The 21,961-nt window shown below is 39.0% G+C and overlaps 1 protein-coding gene across 3 annotated transcripts in view; it reads right to left on the reverse strand.

The window, feature by feature from the left end:
* Nucleotides 1–21,961, reverse strand: part of TMTC1 (transmembrane O-mannosyltransferase targeting cadherins 1) — a 289,708-nt gene that overhangs the window by 152,077 nt on the left and 115,670 nt on the right. For 2 of the 3 annotated variants that reach the window (XM_030938685.1, XM_030938683.1), the window contains 2 exons: nucleotides 13,290–13,371; nucleotides 12,374–12,477 (listed from right to left, as the gene is read on the reverse strand). The exons of the other annotated variant lie outside the window; for it this stretch is intronic. In XM_030938685.1, coding sequence (XP_030794545.1) covers nucleotides 12,374–12,477; nucleotides 13,290–13,371 — 186 coding nt within the window. The remainder of the gene's footprint in view (nucleotides 1–12,373; nucleotides 12,478–13,289; nucleotides 13,372–21,961) is intronic. 3 annotated transcript variants of the gene reach the window in all.

The raw sequence follows: 21,961 nt of genomic DNA on the forward strand, positions 1-21,961 counted from the left end.
AGATGGAAGTTTCTGCCTTTTTGTAGCCCTCTTCAGCACCCAGTGTTACAGGCACTCCCTTCACACTGAAATATCCTCCTAAAGCTATGCCAGGCTTATTTTTTCTTATTTTGCATTAAACTACAATGAATGTAGTTAAAATGAGAACTTTTGTTACCATGGATAAATTATAAAGTGAATCTGAAATGTCATTAAGTCTTTCTGACCTTTTACATGTGCCATTAATATAGTAATCTTATTAATAGAGAGCTTCCTCAGAGTAGAGAAAATGGATTTCAATGTCTGAGAATATTAGCAACTTCTTACCCACATATCTACAAAAAAGCAAATACAGTTTCTGCAAAATAAATACTGGGTTCATTTTTTTGCCTAAGGTATCTTTCTCTCCATAAAGGATTTAACATGTTTATTTCAAACCAATATACTTTCTCTCATTAAGCACAGGTTCAACATTCATTGAGGAGGCATGAACTGATTACTGACAATGCATCAGGCTCAGGTTTCCAGGTCTCTATACAAGAATCCTGTTGGTCTATTAATGAAACGCATACAATATTAAAAATACCACTAGCATGTATGACATTTCCTAGTTTACAAAGCATTTGTGTATAAGGATTATTTGACAGCAAAATCTCTATGAAGTGGGCATTACACTCATTCTTGCAGCAAAGAAAATTGCCTTAAAGAGGCTGTAATTTATGCAATTCCCACTGCAAGCATATAGCAGAGTTTGCACACACATGACATAGTTTTCTGGCTCCAAATACAATTGGCCATGGCATCAAATGGTCTCCCATTAGCATTTCTTTATTAATGTGGAGAGGTGAAAGGAAATATGGTGGGTGAAATACTGGTGTCTCATGGAGAAGCACCCGCCTGAGACCCTGACTCACTCCTTCATCAGTGAAGCCCAGAAGAACTGGAGCTTTCACGTAGTCCTAGCAGGACTGATGTAAACTAAAAATCCATATATAATCTTCTCTAACGACATATCAAACTGATTGCACTGCTGAAAATGTTTGTTAGAGCATCAAGAAATAGAATCCTTAAATAAAAACTCAGGCTTGGCATTTTTTTCAGTGTGAAAAGCAATATTGGCCTTTATGTTTCAATGTTAGCAGAAAATATAAGAAGTGTCTCTTTAACTTTCATCAGCTTCTCTGGGATTGAAGATTGTAATGGAAATACAATATGTAGATTTAAAGGATGAGACAGTTTTCTTCAACAAATAATATGTCAGTAAGTGATCCTGATCTGCATTTTTCAGCAACCCACCCCTAGTCCCCAGGTAGAATTTCTACCGCCACAAGCTCCCTCACGTGACTCCCTCTTCTCTCCCTTTTCTTGTGACGAATTAAATAAATTATGACCACATAGTTTCATTCTGGTTTAGAAAGCTATGCTCATTGACCTTCATAACCTCTTTCATTCCCAAGAAGCTATTTTTCTATGAACATATTACAATAGAAAGACATAATGGGGGCAGTATCCCAGACAGAGAACTCTTCAGCTACAGAGGACACAGTTTTTGCCCAGGGTTCTCAAAACAGGTGACTCCCCCAAGTCACGTAGGCTGCTGTTTGATACAAAGATTCTGTCATCCAATCTTGTGACCTACCCAATCAGAATTTCTGTGAGATGAATCAGAGAATCTTTATATTAAACCTGTTTCGTTGATTGATTCTTATATTCACTCAGGCCTGGCCATCACAGCTCTAAAATACAGAACACCTTCAGCTTCATTTCAAAAACACATGTTTCTTTTTGAGACAGAGTGTCGCTCTGTCACCCAGGCTGGAGTGCAGTGGCGCAATCTCGGCTCACTGCAACTTCCGCCTCCCGGGTTCAAGCAATTCTGCCCCAGCCTCCTGAGTAGCTGGGACTACAGGCGCATACCACCATGCCGGGCTAATTTTTGTATTTTTAGTAGAGACGGGTTTCACCATATTTGTTATGCTGGTCTCAAACTCCTGACCTCAGGCAATCCACCCGCTTCAGCCTCCCAAAGTGCTAGGATTACAGGCATAAGCCACCATGCCCAGCCCCAAAAAACATGTTTTAAGAGCCCCTATAGACATGTTTCGAAGGCTTTGTTAGATGCTCAGTCAAGAACAGAGCAGTTCATTTTGCACAGCTCTCTTTAAACACACAATATATTATTTTACAAAAGAAACATTGTAATTCAATGTTCTGAGGTTATTATGAGATAGCCCCATGTTCAGGGCTATAAGAGATGCAACTACAAGGAAGACACAGAGTCCTAGGCTGTAACAATCAAGATCTAAGGTTTCGTGTCTCTTTGAAACCAGCAACCAAAATGGAAAGATGAGAAAGAAGCTTCTTTAGAACATGGAAGATATTGCGTGCTAGTTTCATCTTGTTATTTCCTATCTTCATCTTTTCCTACGAAGTAATACAAACCTTTGCCTGTATTTCTTAACAGCAAAAACAGACCTACCACTTAAGCAAATCTATTCTAGTTGTTTATCCAGGACCAAATCTCATGCAAAAATATGATGCTGAGAGAGAGCCTTTATATCCTTTCACTGAAAATTCTATGTTATCTCCCTTCTGGATTTGAAAGACAACCATTTTCAATGTGATAAAGGCAATACTTCTTCCATCAAGTATAGGCTGCTTTATGTTCTATCTCCTTCAAACTGGTAAGACAAAACCAATTACTAGGCAGCAAAGCATGGCTGTGGTAGTGGAAATGATATTTCTCCTGCAGGCTCCAGCCCTATGCAGAAGCCATACTTAACTTTGGCTTTTGTTTTTATCCTTAATCCCAGATGTACAAGAGTGGAGGTCAAAGGATCACATTTCTGAAGATACTTATAGAAACAGAAGAGCAAATCTGGAAGCAAATGACACTTTTCGGACAGGACAGGTTATACATAAAATCTGTTCTATCACTTTTCAAATGCAAGTCTATGAAAAACATGGAAGCAGAACCTCTGGGCATCTGGACTTCAGGACTTATACTTTAACATGATTCCCTAGTGTTTTTGAGGCACATTCAGGTTTGACTACTTAGCTGAGATAAATTCTTAAGGCCCCTCATGGCTCTATTCACAGCACAACTTTGAGTGGTAATTTACAAGAAATATCACAAGCACCTATGGTCTTGGGTCTTGAAGAATATTTTCTTTTTTTCTTTTTTTTTCCAGATGAGAATCAAATTCTAAATTGGCACAATTCTAAGGCGTAGTGCAATAAAATCTTTCCACCACTCAGAATCAGCTGAGCAAAACACAACATGGTAGATTAGAAGAGGCCACTCAAACCAGAGGCAGACAGAGGCTGCAGAGAGTGCTGCATCTACAGCATATGCCACTCATGCCTCACCAGCCACTCATCCTTCTAGCTCCTCTGGCATGGGGTCAAGCAAGGAGCACAGTGCTGGTTCTAGGCCAGTGCCATCCCACAGAGAATGAAAGCATATATAATTTTCAATTTTTCTATTAGCTACATTAAAAAGAATAAAATGAAACATAAAGAATTAGTTTCAGAAATATATTTTGTTTCAATGAATATATCCAAAATATTATCATTTCAATAGATAATCAACGTAAAAAGTATTAATGGGATATTTTACATTTTTTTCTTACTAAGTCTGTGAAGTGTGGTGTGCCTTTACACTTTAGCACATGTCCATTGAAACTAGCATTTGAAGTGCTAGGTAGCCATATGGGGCCCGCAGCTCCTCTGGTGGACCGCACGGATCTAGACAGTCACCTGTCTTCAGGCCCATCCATCCTCCACCTCTGCCCACATTCACTTGTCCTTGGTTTTATCTTTTTGGTTCTAGATTCCTACTCCAAACCCACCTCTCTCCCCTTGGCTGTAGCCCCCTCCATTGTCAAAATTCCCAACTACCATCCTGATTTGTCATTTTCATCCATCAGTTTTACTGTGTGAATTCTATGCCTACTTACCCTCTTTTACCTCTTGTGAAAACTTCTGACTCTTGTTCTTATAGAAATTCCATGTGGAATAGGACAGATAGAGGGATTTAGATCTATGAGGGCAAAATTTTCTTAGTTGTTAAAAAAAGAGCAATTTAATAAAATCTAAAGTTAGAACAACTACAAAGAAGATGATAGGCCATTCTTTGTGATTAACATAAATACAGTCATTCAGATTTCAAGCTATGAGAAACCAAAGGACAGAGGAGGTAAGTAAGAGAACCAAGCTGACAAAACAGGACTGGGGACAGGTGGGTCCAGGAAAAGAGAGTTCCCGTGGTCACCCCTGGCTTACGCCCTCACCACCTTTCTAGAGAACAAATGGAAATAAATATCAGAACCACACTGTATTGTATTTTTATTTTGTCATATATGTAATTGTGCAAGTTAGCCAGATATTTCACAATACAAATTCCATCATTCTCCAGGAAGCATTTCACTGTTTTTATAAAGTTACAAGTAGGCCCTTGCAGATGATTTTGAAGACAGAAAATTGGACAAGGCATGCATGGGGAATGAGGTGGGACAGTGTGCAATAATAATTACAGTCAACTTTCTGGTGCCCAGAGTGGAATACCAGGTGTGTTACAACCTTCTCAGAAGGGTGGCTCCACAAGGCTTAATCTTTTCTAAGGATGCTAACTATAACCAAGGTCACCAGTCATTTATTCAACAATGTTCTAAGGATTTATTTTGAATCAGGCTCTGAGCCAAAGCCTCGTAAGATCATAAGATAATTGTAAGGGCCATCAGGTAGTTGTAGCAGGAAAGGGAAAATGGAATGGGAGATGTCCCATGAGAATATAAGGTTCTAGGGAAGCACATAAATCCGGAGGAGGGCAATGAACATTCAAGCAAGTGGGAAAGAATTTAAGCCAGTTTTCTTTAAATCTCAAAGAGGAAGGCCCAAGATGATATTGGGGTTCCATAGTTGCATGCATTTTAAGCCTATCACTGCACTGTGCGGGTCATTCTCATGACAGAGCAGAGTTACCGTCTCCATACCAGGGTGCATAAAAGCACATGCAGCTGAAAATGTCTTAATGACAAAAAGCAAAACAAGGATATATCCAGAGGTGGTAGGGCAAAGTGGCCTTCAGAAACAAAAAGGTAAAGGTAGTCTGATGTTCATAGAAGCAGCAGGCCTATGACAGCAGAGTCAATCATGCATTCATCCATCAAACAGTAAACAATTATCATGGCTCTGTCCTGTGCTCAGCACTGTAAAACCTGCCAAAGACACAAAGAAAGATAAGATATGGTTTCTGCCCCTAAGAAATTCACATTTAAATGGGACAGAAAATTTGGGGAATAGTCTATAACAATAAAGTGTAATGAGATAGAACAAAAATATATCTTCACTGGGTGCAGTGGTTCATACCTGTAATCCCAGCATTTTGGGAGGCCGAGGAGGGCAGATGACCTGAAGTCAGGAGTTCAAGACCAGCCTGGCCAACATGGTGAAACCCCATTTCTACTAAAAATACAAAAATTAGTTGGGCATGGTGGTATACACGTGTAATCCCAGCTACTCGGGAGGCTGAGACAGGAGAATTGCTTAACCCAGAAGGCAGAGGTTGCAGTGAGCCAAGATCTCACCACTGCACTCCAGCCTGGGTGACAGAGTGAAACTCTGCTTCAAAAAAAAAAAAAAAAAAAAAAAGGCAATGGCCAGATCCCTTACTCTTCATGGATCCTAATGGGTGTAGGAAACCACTGACCTTCTAAATATTAATCCAGCTAGAAATATCATTTGAAAATGACATGGAGGACGTGAGGAGAGTAAACTGTGAGGATAGAGACTATTTCAGGAACACAGGCCAGAGACCATGAGGGCCTTCAGGAAGATGGTGGCAGTGGGGATGGAGATAACTGCATGAATTTTGGCGATTAAGAAGAACAGTCACAGGAAGAGGGGACTGCTTGGATGAGAGGAATGAAAGAAAGGAAGTAGTCATCACCAATCATGACTGACAGGTTGTGTGTTATGGACAACTAAATGAACAATTGGGCCTTGGGGAACTTGCTTATCAAGAGAAAGTTGTGTGATAAAGATACAACATCTCCTTTGTTCTTTAGTTTCTAATTATATGGTTCTTCTCAAGTGGAAAGTAGAAGCATTTACAATTCAACTTCATGCCACTAAATGGATCCACACAATCTCAATTAATTACAGGTTGGAAAAGTTACTGGTCAGTCACAAAGAACTGACTGACAGCTAATACATCTGAATGTCTGGGTTAAAAAGGAAAGGCAAAAGATTAACGGCCTTGTCACCAGTGTATCCTGAATATTCCATCATTGGAATAATGATGATCCAACTCTGTAAGGAATCTACCTTACATCTTGATATACCCAATGGTCAAGAATAAAAAGTCAAATTCTAAATGGCTTCCAAATTGTTTCCAAATTCCAAATCAACTGCATCAAAGTACAATTTTTTAAGTATTAAAAACATAATCTTCATACACAGCACAAACTAAAGGTTTGTGTAACTCATAAACGTGGGAAAAAGATACTTGACCAAGAGAGTTCAGAAAAGAATTCACGTTAGGCAAAGCCTTCTTAGATATAGAAGATATATATCTTAGAAACAACAAAAATAAATTGGACTTCATCAAAATAAAAAATTTTCATGCTTCAAAGGACATCATCAAGTAAGTGAAATGACAATATACAGAAAGAAAGAAAATGTGTTTATGAATTATAGATCAGATAAGGGACTTGTATCTTGAATATATTAAGAAAAATGTTACAACTTGGAAATAAAAAGACAAACAACCCAATTAAAAAGTGAATAAAGGATCTCCATCAACTTTTCTCCAAAGAAGACAGCAAGAGTCAGTATGTACATGAGGAGATGCTCAACATCATTAGCCACCAGCTAAATATAAATAAATCAAAACCACAGTGACATACCATTCCCTACCCATTGGTATGGCTATAATAAAACACATTGTCAAAAAGACAAATGTTGGTGAAAATATAGAGATTCTGGAATCCTCACGTATTGCTGATAGGAATGCAAAATGGTGCAGTTGCTTTGGTAAATAATCTGTCAGTTCCTCAAAAAGTGAAACATAAAGTTAACATTTATAATCCAGCAATTCCACTCCTAGGTACGCACTCAAGAGAAATGAAAACATACATCTACACAAAAACTTGTATATAGCACCATTATTTGTAATAGCCAAAAAGACGAAACAACCCAAATGTCCATTTTTATGAAAAAAAATGAGATGTATGGTATAGCCATATAATGGAATGCTATTGGGGAATAAAAAGGAGTCAAGTATTGACATATGCTACAACATGGATGAACCTTGATAACCTGCTAAATGAAAGAAGCCAGTCACAAACTTCCACCTATTATATGATTCTATTTATTTTATTTTATTGTATTTTATTTTGATGGAGTGTTGCTCTGTCACCAGGCTAGAGTGCAGTGGCATGATCTCGGCTCACTGTAACTTCTGCCTCCCAGGGTCAAGCAATTCTCCTGCCTCAGCCTCCTGAGTAGCTGGGATTACAGGCATGAGCCACCACACCCGGCTAATTTTTGTATTTTTAGTAGAGACGGGTTTTCTCCACGTTGGCCAGGATGGTCTCTATCTCCTGACCTCATGATCCGCCCTCCTCAGCCTCCCAAAGTGCTGGGATTACAGGCATCAGCCACCGTGCCCGGCCATATGATTCCATTCCTACATACATGTTCAGAATAGGTAAATCTACAGAGACAGAAAGTAGACCAGTGGCTGGTGGTCTATTATAAAATAAATATATACACATATACAAGTTGAATTTTAAAAATTGGGATTTTTTCCAGTCTTCATGAAACAATGTAGGGGAATGAGACTGGCAAATCAGTAACAATCTTTTTTCCAATGTGATGCAAAGCAATAAAACTAATATTTTAAGTTTTATTTTTTCCACTAGAGAGGAAAGAAATAATCACACCTATCAGTGTTCTGTACATTAAATTCTAAGATGACAAAGTTGTAAAATACAGTAAGCAGCAAATAATAAGCCTACCAATGTTGCATTCCTCTCAGTTTGTCACATAATGTTCTACATTACCGTGAATGTCACATAATCTTTGTTTGCTTTGTTCCCATGTCTTAAAAATTTTGCTTAACAAAGGTATTTCATAAGCATACCACAATGATTTTGAAGCTCAGTGTAAGCAGAAAATGACAGGGTATTCCCTCTGAGTTAAACACACAGAAATAGATAATGTAAAAGAGTGAATCTCACAAGTAAAATCGTTTGAAACAAAGAAGGCTTGACCAAGCTACTCTTAAAAGTTATTAGGATTCTTAAAAATTGCATGTAATTAATAACCCTAACAGCTACTAAATGGAAAAAGAAAAGCTAAACTGAAAACTCTCACCTGATAATAACTTATTATACCTACTTTAAAATAAGAAACAATACTTGCAAGACAGAAGCAAAAATGCTACTGAAAGATGTGCGAAGTTCCTAAATTCAGTAAAAGAGATGAAACATCAAGGAGCCAGACTGTCAAAACCACATGACAAGCACCTGGTTACTCACAACAGACTGCAGACACCCAGCCAAATCACAGCTAAACTGCACAGCTGCTAAGAAGGAAAGAAAAGCCAATGCAACTAGGAAGCAGACCAAGACAGTCCATTTTAAGAATCACCAGCCTACGACAGGACAAAGAACTATGCAAGCTGAGTAGGAACTTTACTTGGGAAAAGAATTAGAGACCATTTTCTAGGTGCTCAAAAGAGTCAATTCTAATGTGGCCATCTCAGATGAATGAGTAAAGCCATTCATAACAAATGTCAGTGAAATTTCCCTGGTTATATACATACACACACACACACACACACACACACACACACACACATATACATTTTTTTTTTTTTTTTAAAGATAGAGTCTCGCTCTGTTGCCCAGGCTGGAGTGGTACAATCTCAGCTCACTGCAACCTCTGCCTCCCCGTTCAAGCAATTCTCCTGCTTCAGCCTCCCAAGTAGCTGGGATTACAGGCACCTGCCACCATGCCTGGTTAATTTTTGTATTTTTAATAGAGACGGGTTTTCACCATGTTGGCCAGGCTGATATTTTGTATTTGAAACACAAGAACAGAAAGATGTTTTTCAAAAGAAAAGAAAGGAAGAATATAAAGATACGGGTATTAGGATATTCTATTCCATCACTTTTTATTAATTGAACTGCCTGAGTCGCTTGCATGGATTGATTCACAGACAGAAAGTCCTGGACAAAATATGTAGCAGATCCCTTTGAAAAGTATATATATGCCTTGGAAGTGAAAGGCAGAATCTAGCAAATGGCTCAAGGTACTAATTTTGCCACAGGTTCCACCAAAGAATTGTTTTCTTTCCTACCAGCAGGGATAAAAAACCCCACCAGCTAATGCCCCTGGCCCCTAAGATGTTACAGCTAGGAGAGCTGTGAGTCAGATATCAATGGCTACCTTTTCCTAACACCAAGGACCTTGGGACAAGCACTTATTTACTTACGACATGAGATAGGAATAAAATAATTGCTTGGTGAGTTGACAGCAGTATGTTCTCGTTCTCCTCCATCTGTCTCTTTTTAACTGTACATCTTAGTGTTTGGAGACTGGTAAGCTCAGGGAACAGGCTATGTCTAACTACAAAGATAAGTATGAATGCTCAAATTCAGGAGACAAGAAGTCTTGGAATGAAACCAACCCAAAGCTAAAGGAAATGTAGCCACTATGCAAGAATATATGGCAAAATTGGTTTTTCTCTTATAGACAAAGGTAGTTATTTAAGGAGCTACAGAACACAAGACAGTATATTAGTGAGCTGGCACAGCTAAAAATATCTGGACGAGCAGCCCTGGAGATTTTGAAGGCCAGGGAGAGATACCTAAAAATGGTGAGTAGATTGCAACATTAACAAAAAGCTGGGCTAGAGACGTCAAGCTTAATTAAAGGATATATTAAACAAGAATTTTTAAAACATAAGATATAAACAACAATTTATAAAGGTTCTACACTACTGAGAAGGAGTAAGCCAACACCAGAAGTTGGATATCACATTATTTCTGAGAGCATATTCAAGATTTGTTTAATACAAATACATGTTGGAAGTAATGAAAACAAGCGTGACATAGTTTTTATTATAAAAATGTGATAATCATATTGGAAGATAGCCTTTTAAAATGGGAAATAAAGAAAATAAAGAAAAAGAAGAAAATACTGGAAATAATTTTAAAAAGCATACAAGGCAAAGAAAGTAGTAGAAATTTATTAATTCCAACATAGAAGTTAATTGATGATATAAAGGAAAGATCACTGGCAAACATAAAAACAAAATCTAGGCTGGGCATGGTAGTTCACACCTGTAATCCCAGCACTTTGGGAGGCTGAGGCAGGTGGGTCAACTGAGGTCAGAAGTTCGAGGACAGCCTGGCCAACATGACGAAAACCCCTCTCTGCTAAAAATACAAAAATTAGCCAGGCATGGTGGCATGTGCCTGTAGTCCCAGCTACTTGCTACTCTGAGGCAAGAGAATCACTTGAACCAGGGAGGCAGAGGTTGCAGTGAGCCAAGATCACGCCACTCCACTCCAGACTAGGAGACAGAGTGAGACTCCATCTCAAAAAAACAAAAACAAGAACAAAAACAAAAAACGAAATCTAACAATCTGTTGTCTCTAAGAGATACAAATAAATTAAAATATAAATGCCCCATAGATCAATATTTAAAATTTATCATTTCTCCACAAATACAAAACAAAGTTAAGGTTACTATCATTAAAATGATATTAGATAACATTAAAGATATGTAAAACTATGAACATTTTAGAAGAGTGCATCTTAATTTTTTATATTTTGAATTTTTTACAGTCCCCAGGTCTTTTATTTATTTTTTGATGTCTATTATGACACAAATTCATAGGGGACAGGTTCCAGCAGGGCAGGCTCCATTCCACTCGTTCACAAAGTGTGCTTCTCTGCCTTCCTTCTTCTTCTGATCATTTTCTTTCATGCATTTCAGGAAGCTATCTCAGCTCTTAGAGTGCTTAATACGCACATTAAATCTCTTGGCAGGAATCTTGCCCTGAACTTGTTTGTTTATAACAATGCCAACAGCAGCTGGGTAACATTGTAGACTCTTCCAGTTTTGCCATGGAAACATTTGTGGGGCCTTCCTTTTTGAACAGGACCCATTCCCTTGATGTCAACAATATCACCTTTCTTATAGATCTGCATGTATGTGGCCAAAAGAACAACTCCATGTTTTCTAAAAGGCCTAGGGAATATCTATGGGATGCCTCTCCTCTTTTTCTTTGTGTTCCTCATCACAGCAAATTATTAGAAGATGGTGGTTCCAGCCGAAAGAAAGGCATCGCAATTCTTAAAACATTATAGCAACAATATATTCTGAAGGAAGGTATTAAAACTGTCAAATATAATTACATCTGAAAGCCTCAACTGTACATAACAGCAAATAAAATAGTTAAGGGCTTAAATCCTATTCAGTGAATCAGAGCCACTGATCAGCATTACTTCCCGATCCAAACCCCTCAGAACTCTTAAGGACAAATGGAGTGATTAGCTGTATCTTAGCAAAAACTATTGTTCATTTCTATTTGTCACTTCCAACCACCCCACTTATTTTATCTTACAAATGGTTATGATATCCAGTCAACCTCTGTACACTTCTCTGCACATTGTTCTGTAACATTCAACATATGTATCAATCAATAGATAGTTATTATTGATAAGTGACTGCTATGGTTTAGATACGGATTATTTGTCCCCACCAAATCTCATATCGAAATGTAATCTCCAGTGTGGTAGTGTGGAGGCCTAGTGGGAGGTGCTTGGGTGAGGAGGGCAGAACCCTTAGATTAGATTAATCCCCTTCCTTGGAGGTAACTTCTTGCTCTATTAGTTCCCACAAAACTAAGGTGCTAAAAAGCCAGTTGGCACCTCTGCTCTCTCTCTTGCTTCCTCTCTCTCTGTGTCATCGCTGCACACGGTCAGCTCACCATCATCTTCCGTCATGAATGGAAGCAGCCTGAGCCCTCACCAGATGTCTAATCTTAACTTTCCAGCCATCAGAATAGTGGGCCAAATAAATGCTTTTCTTTATAAATTACCTAGTCTCAGGTAGTTTTTTATAGCATCCAAAAATAAACTAAGACAGTATCCAGTTAAATATTTGTTGAATAAACAAATACACACCAAAGGAAACAACAGCAGTAATACTGACAAAACAGTTTTATTTATTGAAAACAATTTCAAATGTATAGTTTCTTTTCTCCCCACATGAAGGATAGACCACAATCCTCAATATGCAAAGTCAGCCTGTAATTTAAGATTACTCAAAATTATCTAATAAATACCAGATTTTAAAAAAAGTACTTATACTAACCTTGTAAGAATGTAAGGCGAAAATGAAGCTGGATTATCCTGCTCTGAAAAGAGGGGCATAGATCCTCCCATTATCCACAGACGGAAGTACAAAATGACAAGCACCTTCAGAGAATAAGAAGATTCAGTGAGATTGCCACCAATAATCTCCACCCTTTTTGCATGTGCATTCTGTTCCTCTAACAGGGAATGAAGTCAGTCGCCCCTCCCCTTAAATCTGAGTTAGTCTTGTGGCTGGCTTGTATTGACCAGCAGAACATGTAGAAGGTACCTTGTGTCACTTCTGGACCTAATGTTTGGGAGGTGCAGCAACTTTTAGTTTATTCTTTTAGAAACCAGCTGCCATGTGACAAGGAAGTCTTGACTACCCCTCTGGAAAAAGAACCCACAGGGAGAGGCCCTTGGGGATGAGATATCACGTAGAGGAGAACCAAGATGACCTGGCTCAGATGATAGCTGAATAAACTTGATTGAGTAACCTCAGCCCCAAATCATGATGATCAGAAGACCCGAAAAGCTGAATACTGCCCAAACTAAAGCAGATAGGGCCAACATAGGGTTATTATATTTAAGCCACTAAAGCTCGGGGCGGTTTGTTACATGGCAATAGACAACTGATACAGCCAGGATTGCACTGCCTCCTCTTGAGACAACTCAGTTGCAGCATCTTGAAAAGGACTCATAGAATACTGCAGTTCACATTATCTACATCATCAAATCCACATATCCCTGGAATGCTTTCATATATACCTTTGGACGCTTTGTAACATTATGGCATGTCAACTGTTTGATCCCAGTATCATGATGTTAGAGTCTATTGCTGACTATTAAATAATCTGAATTACATCTCTGAGCTGAGATACAGTGAAAACACTCCTTATCAGATATTTCAAAAGTATATATATATATATACTTACATAACTTAGGACCAAAATGGCCCTTTTTAAAAATGGTCTCATGGTAAGCAGGAAATTTCTATTGCTGCTTGCTCTCAGATACCTAAAAAGGGAAAGAAAAAAAAAATCTCAGATAAGTGTGTCTACCAGACACAATGTTCTCCTTTCAAGGTGAAGACACTGCAGCTCTGAAGAAGGCTGCAGAGAACAATGCTGAGAGCAGCGCCTCTGCAGCCAGAACACCTGGGTTTCCATTCCCAGTTCTGCTGCTGCTAAGAGACCGGGAGACCTCGGGCAAGTTTCTGAACCTCTTTGCACATCTATTTTACTCACTTACAAAAGGGAGACAATAATAATATCTACCTCACAGGAAAGTTGGGAGGAATAAATGAGATAATATCTAGAACAGGACTTAGCTCTGTTAGCTATGAATATTACTATCCCATCGAATCCCAAATAACCTAGTCATTTTGAAAATGATACAGTTACACTGGTCACAGGGATAATCTTTAACAAAATAAGAGTTTATTTACCTCCTTAATATAATTTGAAGGCTCCAATGTCTTCCACCCACAAAATACCTCACAAATCTCTTACCTCTAAAAATAGAAGATGCCAAGGTTATAGGAGGTTAAGTAATTTATTTATTTATTTATCTATTGAGACTGGAGTTTCGCTCTTGTCACCCAGGCTGGCGTACAATGGTGTGATCTCGGCTCACTGCAACCTCCACCTCCTGGGTTCAAGCGATTCTCATGCCTCAGCCTCCCGAGTAGTTGGGGTTACAGGCACCTGCCACCACGCCCAGCTAATTTTTGTATTTTTAGTGCAGACGGGGTTTCACCATGTTGGCCAGGCTGGTCTTGAACTCCTGACCTCAGGTGATCCACCCACCTCAGCCTCCCAGAGTGCTGGAATTACGGGCGTGAGCCACTGCACCCAGTCAGTTAAGTAATTTTTTTAAGCCAACAAAGTTATGAGTATCTGTGTTAGGATTACAGCTCACTGGTATTCAGCGAATAATTTTCTCACCTGCTTTTGGTTCTTGGAACCAAACTAGGTTACAAGAACGTCAGTTTCTAGAGGGGCAGGAACCTGTGTGGATCCTGCCCTGATGCAGCTTACTCAGTCATAGAAAGTGGGAGCTCTGGATATCTACATATAAGATATGTGGTTGGTTGGTTTTTTTAAAAAAAAAGATGATGAAAGGGAATCAAGAGAAGCTATCAACAAGCCCCAAATGAAAACACAAAATAAGTCTTAAGTCATTTTCACCTACATGCAAAATTCTTCATGGAAAATACAGAGTGGAGGGGGAAAACAAAAGTCGAATCAAATCACATAAACCGCAAGCATTTCCCACCTCATCCTTATTTCCTCTACCCCCTTTCATTGTTTTTTTCTCTTTTTTTAATCCAATTTTTCCTCAAAGCGGTTTTCCCCTACAAAATTTGCATTAAAATCTGCATGAGGTTTCTTCACACGAAGGGAATGTTCTATAAGGGGGAAATCCTTTTGTAAAACCAGAGTGGGTTAATATCTCACAAAGAAATGTCTATCCACCTTGAGGATTGCTTACAATGGCCGGGCGAGGTGGCTCACGCCTGTAATCCCAGCACTTTGGGAGGCCGAGGCGGGCAGATCATGAGGTCAGGAGTTCGAGACCAGCCTGGCCAATATGGTGAAACCCCGTCTCTATTAAAAATACTCAAATTAGCCAGGTGTGGTGGTAGACACCTGTAGTCCCAGCTACTCGGAAGGCTGAGGCAGAAGAACCACTTGAACCAGGGAGGCGGAGGTTGCAGTGAGCCGAGATTGCACCACTGCACTCCAGCTTGGGGGACAGAGTGAGACTCCATCTCAAAAAAAAAAAAAAAAAAAAGAGAATTGCTTACAAACACATGTGGCTTCTCTGCTTTGTAACAAATGGCACTGTGAGGAGGTGACAGCCTCACGCTTCCTTCTCACCTCCCTTTTCCTCTGCCTGGTCCGAAAAAAGCTGTGGAAGTGATATGTGCTCAGATCTGGCCATTCAAGTATTTAATGAGTGGAGAAAATGAGGAGTCCAAAAAACACGAAAGAGAGTTGGCTTTTAGCAAGCTCTGGACTGGATCCATCCTCAAGCACTGCATTTAAATCCCTTTCATCTTCCTTAGCTGCCAACAGAGAGCTTGACAAGGAAGAAAGCCAAGGATACTGTCAGCTCTCACAAGCCACGGGGACAGCTACTGCCCCAAAATGGGCTTTAGGGGGTCCACTGCTTCCTGAAATTGTGCACAAGATTTTGTGTGTATTTTTCTGAGGCAAAGTCCTTGACTTTGATCTTCAGTGTCAACTGGTTCTGCATTGCCTAAAAGGTAAAGCCCTGCTAAGCAACCTTCTCTCAGCTTATGACCACCCTGGTTATTTCTGCTGTTCCTTTTCAGGACGTTATCAATGGCAGCAGAAAGGCAAAGAGAATGACTGAATGTAAATGGAAAAGGTGCTGGGGAGGGCTGGAGAAGCAATACATCCGAATACAAAGGCACTTCCTGGGGTGATCTGCTTCTGGAAACTTCTTTTCTCAAGTTCTCTCTGTTGATTGTTTCTTTTAACATACTGGAAAAATTAGCAGTGGTTTTCCTTTCCATAGAACAACAAAACACAAAATTTAGGATATTTTTTCAACGATAAAGTTAGGTAAATTCTTTTTTTTTTTTTTTTTTTTTTTTGAAACAGCGTCTTGCTCTTGTCGCCCAGGCTGGAGTGCAGTGGCATGATCTCGGCTCACTGCAACCTCCGCTTCCTGGGTTCAAGCTGTTCTCCTGCCTCAGCCTCATGAGTAGCTGGGATTACAGGTGCCTGCCACCATGCCCAGCTAATCTTTGTACTTTTAGTAGAGACAGAGTTTCGCCATGTTGGCCAGGCTGGTCTTGAACTCCTGACTTCAGGTGATCCACCCGCCTCGACCTCCTAAAGTGCTTGGATTATAGGTGTGAGCCACCGTGCCTGGCCAATTCTCCATATTTTGTTTCACTGAAAGCTTGCTATGATGGCTATTTCACTGAGTTATATTTGTAAAGTGTCCCCTGGTTTAGAAATTCTTGGGGAAATTCCATTTCCTCAAGAAGCTAAAGGCACCAAATAATTTACTGTTAAAATGCAGCATCCCAATGTAATGAAAGCCTAAATTGGTAAAGAGAGCAGTAGATGAAAAAATAAAGATGACCTCTGCAAGATTTCTATTTCTAGTTTTTGATCAATAGTAAATGAGAAAGTAAGCCAAAATAACATGGCTGTCTTTTTTGGTAAACACTAGGTCAGAGGCTGAGATCCCTAAGTTCAGACAGGGAGCACTCTAAGGGCTAAATTCTCTGCATCTTTTCCTCTTCCCCTACCTTCACCAAAAATGAACAAACTTTCCCCATCAGTCCAATAGACATGATCTGTGAAGTAGAACCAAATAACAATACTCAATACTATTAATAGCAATAATAAAAATAGCAACAACTAATATGTGCTGGACACTAATCTAAGTGATTTGAGTATAGTAACTTATTCACCACTTACAACAATTCCATGAGGAAGAATATTATAATTTATTTCTTCTAAATGAGGAGACCCTGAATCTGTGAATAACACTTAACTATGATATGAGATTCTCTCAGCTATTCATTTCAACTATAAGAGAAAGTATCTAAAATTGTCTTCAAATACAATTTACTATGTAAATGTTATTACTAATTTTTTCTAATTCCAGTTAAGTTTTCCATTCTTTTCCTTGCAAAGCCAGAGACTATGTCAACAACAAAACCAGACCACTGGTGAAACCAATAGAATGAGAGCTAAGCGTCCAGGGTTCTATTCCTCTGTTCCCATCTAACTTGTCACATGATGTAAAATAAATCTACCTGAGCTTCACTTCCTTCCTTTATTAATGAATGTTAGACCAAATGGTCTCAGGGTCCATTTCAGGTGTAAAATATTGTGATCCTTGGACGTTCTCATCAACTGATGACACCAAAACTGACCAAGGAAAAACGAAGAAACCTACCCAATTTCAAAAACTAAAAAAGAAAGGAATGTCAAGGGATTCCTGAAGAGTCAAATATTAACTGACCCTTCACTTGGAGTAGGCCCTTCATAATTTGCAGTTGCATATGAAAAAACAGTTTAACATTAATTGAGGTTATTGGCATCGAGGTTATTGGCATTGTAAAACTATAGTTGCAACGACTTCTGATTCTTGCCAAATAAAGGCAAAAGATTAAGGTTAGCCATAGTAAATTCCCTAATCTACGCTCCCATATGCCCAAGTTTTCTGACTACTGTACCATCCCAGTACATCATGTTAAAGTAGAGTTCAAGTTTACCTTCCATAGTTACTCAGTCCTCAAATCCTATTAAGAGATACTAGCAGAGATCAGAACAACTAGCCAGCCATAATCATCCACCTACCCATAATCTTGAGAGCTAAATAAATGCTTATTATAAATCAATGACCTTTGTTAACACAAATTATCATGTCAATAAATAATTGATCAGATGACAAAGATTCTTTGACCAAAATCTAGTCAGGTTCCCGAAACTTCTCCTAGGCCCATCTGTGCGCTTTCTTGTAAAATCCAGTTTTAGCAAGAATCCCACTAAATCAGTTTAGCCAGAACCCTCCCCCCTCAATATCTGATCACTGTCAATATCTGATCAAGTTCTTTATCCTCCACCATCTCCCAGGAGATGCCTCATCACCCTGGCCTGTGTTCAGGAAGAATCCTATTAGGTCTATTTAGCCAGAATTCTCCCTTATTCATGATGTTTACTCAGTAATTTCCATCCACTGATGCTCCCCCAACCCACCACACCCTGTTCATTGGCTATAAATTCCCACTTGTCCATGCTATATTCAGAGTTAAGCCCAAACTCTCTCCACTACTGCAAAATTCCATCACAGTGGTCCCTGTATCAATTGTAACAGACCCATCCTCATCTTAAATAAAGTTTTCCTTACAGTGCTTTAACAAGTGTCATTTGAATATTTTTAACACATACAGCAAGATGATCAATAAATGCTTACTGAGCCAAATCAAATTGTAAACATCTACCTCTTTTCTTTTCCTTCTTTCTTTTTTTTTTTTTCTTTTCTTTTCTTTTTTTTTTTTTTTTTTTTTTTAAGACAGAGTCTCACTCTGTCACCCAGGCTGGAGTGCAGTGGCGTAATCTCGGCTCACTGCAAGCTCCACCTTTCCAGTTCATGCCATTCTCCTGCCTCAGCCTCCCGAGTAGCTGGGACTACAGGCTGCCACCATGCCTGGCTAATTTTGTGTGTGTGTCTGTTTTTAGTAGAGACTGGGTTTCACCGTGTTAGCCAGGACAGTCTCAATCTCCTGACCTCGTGATCCGCCCACTTCGGCCTCCCAAAGTGTTGGGATTACAGGCGTGAGCCACTGCGTCCGGCCTACCCCTTCTCTTTTTCTGTGTTTTCCTTACCCTCTTGTGGTAGATCAGGGTACAAAATAAAAGTGCTCACAGCTTGGAATGTGGCAGCAAGTTGGAAGAGGAAAACCGCTTGAATAGTACTATTTCCCTTATCCGGAATACTGATGACTTAAATAAAGACATGAAATTAGTCTTTCCAGCTCTTCTCAGAATCTACAAACACCTGATAATTTTTACCCAGATGTCAGTTCCAGGTAGCAAACATCTCAGATACATTGAATTATAAGTGTTTAACATTATAGCAATAAATTATAAACAGTGACATATGAAATTCCTTCTAGAACATCAATCTTAATTGACTTAACTTTCTTTGCTCTTTCAAGGCCAAAAGGAAGTTAATAAAGAGTCACATATTTGGACCAAAAAAGAATTTTTGAAATCAGAGCTTTTTCAACAGAAATTCATAATTACTGCTTCTCTTTGAAACTCAAGAAAAAAGATTTCTCAGTTGATCAGAATATAGCAAAGACACAGCTCACATCAGAAAAAAAAGCATAAGCTTAACAAAAACAACAAAAGAATTTTAAGTGTCTCTTGACACTTAACAATAAAGAAAACTTAAGTGTCTATGGGTTCTCTCTTTAATGTACTTTCCTTGAACCCATGAAGTGCCTCGTCTAAACCTTAATAAGCAAAGGCATTCCATGGAGGAGCTGAACAACCTTTGATGTCTCCTTTGATATTCAAATAAAGATTCTGAAGGAAAGGAGCTAACTATTCTAAGAAAACAATGATGCATATTTCAGTTCTATCTACTCAGAAACTCAAACTGACCTTCAATACCCCATTCTAAGGCTACGATAATTTTCCTTCCAGAAATTTTAAACTCTGAATTCAAGTTACTTACAAGAAAATAGTTACTTCAATTATCATATATTAAATGGTGAAAATGAAGACAAAGAAGGCATAGGAGAAAATAATTTAATTTCTCTTAACCATTCCGCAAATTAAAGTTAGAGGTGGAAGGAATCAAAACAACTCACATAGTTTTATAGGTAAGAGGAAAAAATGATGCCCAGAAATGTTACTTGGCCTGCAAAAAGGTCATGATGCTTCAGTGTCAAAGGTCAATGAGTTTAAGCTTCATCAATTTATTCAGAGGACCTAATTTTTATTCTATGATTAATTTAGTTGGAGGCCTTAGTTTTTTATTCCTTCTACAACTAATAGCAAAAATTTCAGATATCACCCTTGTCTAATTTCCTATAGTGCAGTGTCAGCATTCCATGACATTGGTAGAGTGCCGACTCTGAAGTCCATAACAAAGAACAAGAGATCCAGCAGCCTCAGAGGGGAAATGGTGAACACCAGGAAGTAGACAGCTATTTTGGAAATTTCCGAGATACCAGATGTAGAAACAAATAAAAGGTTCTGGTTCAAGTAGAGAGAGAGACCTTATCATAAGAGTAAGTGAGAAAAGCATGTGTTACGTTTACTTAGCAATATGATTTAGGTGTTAAGAATGTTCCTACTATACTTTAATATTTTGTTAGCTGGTCATTAATTTGGTATATATAAAAACTTGCTACTAAGAAGAATATTTAATTTGCCAAATAAACTCCCTTTAGAAGAGGATACATAGTATGTATTTGTATGGTACTTATGTGTCACAGAATTTTTCAATTCATTCTAACATTTAATCCCTGAGATATATTTATGAAGTGGGCAGAACAGAGAGAACTGGCCCCATTGTACAGATTTAGACCTAGGGAGCAGTGGATCCAGCACCAGGATTGAGTCTCCTGATGGCCAATTCAATGCCTTTTTGCTGCATCACTGGTCTCCTCTCTGACCACACATTTACTGTGTGCTTTCCCTCCAAGCTTGTTGCAAACCAAAGACTAAATAATCCATGCAACAAAATCACTGCTACTTGAAATACACATTTGTGTAAGTGCACAAGTAAACCTTTGTGCTAAGAAAAAGATTAAAACAGTCAATAGTACTATAATGATATTTTCTGAACCTTTTACTGGGATACATGGATGGATAAATTCAAGTATAATCAAGCTAGTGAAAAAGAGTATTTGATACTGGGACTGTCTGGGTAACCAGTGAAATACATTTGCTGTTAACAACAGCAGCAGCTACCATTTAATGAATACCTACGTGCCCCAGACATGGTTCTAATGCCTGTAATCCTTAGCACATTTCTGTCAGTGGGCACTATTAATATCTTAATGTTGCGAGTGGGGAAACTGAGGCATTAATGGTCAAATAACTTGTCCCAAGTTTCCACAGGTAGTAAGAAAGGGGTGTCATAAGTTCAGTCTGTGCCCTTAACCACAAAAGCTCTGCTACCTCTCATACCATTTCCAACAAAGTCTCTGTCTTTACCATCCCAGGAGGATGCTCGAAATTCAAATACTATTCTTACAGATGTTTGTGCACATCAGTGACATACATTTGAAAGGACATGAATTCAGGGTCAGCGTGGTGGCTCATGCCTGTAATCCCAGCACTGTGGGAGGCTGAGACAGGCAGATTGCTTGAGCTTAGGAGTTCCAGACCAGCCTGAGTAACACTGCAAAACCCATCTGTATTAAAAATACAAAATAATTAGCCGGGCATGGTGGCACATGCCTGTAGTCCCAGCTACTCAGGAAGCTGAGGTGGGAGGATTGCTTGAGCCCAGGAGGTGGAGGTTGCAGTGAGCTAGCTGAGATTGTGCCACTGCATTCCAGCCTGAGCTACAGCACGAGACCCTGTCTAAAAAAAAAAAAAGAAAGAAAAGAAAGAAAAAAGAAAAAAGAAAAAGAAAAAAGGAAAAAAAAAAAAAAAAAAAAAAAAAAAACAACCACCAAGAAAAAAAGGATAGGAATTCAGGATACCAAGATATACCTGATCCATTTAGAAATTCACAAAAAGTTGGCCGGGTGCAGTGGCTCACACCTGTAATCCCAGCACTCTGGGAGGCTGAGGTGGGCAGATCATGAGGTCAGGGGTTCGAGACCAGCCTGACCAGCATGGTGAAACCCCATCTCTACTAAAAATACAAAAAAAATTTAGCTGGGCATGGTGGCATGCGCCTGTAATCCCAGCTATTCACGAGGCTGAGGCAGGAGAATCACTTGAACCTAGGAGGCAGAGGTTGCAGTGACCAGAGATCGTGCCACTGCACTCCAGCCTGGGTGACAGAGCGAAACTCCATCTCAAAAAAAAAAAAAAAAAAAAAAAAATAGAAAGAAAGAAATTAACAAAAAGTCTACTACGATTTT

The sequence above is a fragment of the Rhinopithecus roxellana genome, chromosome 10 (genome assembly GCF_007565055.1).
Source record: "Rhinopithecus roxellana isolate Shanxi Qingling chromosome 10, ASM756505v1, whole genome shotgun sequence".
Taxonomy (NCBI): Eukaryota; Metazoa; Chordata; class Mammalia; order Primates; family Cercopithecidae; genus Rhinopithecus; species Rhinopithecus roxellana.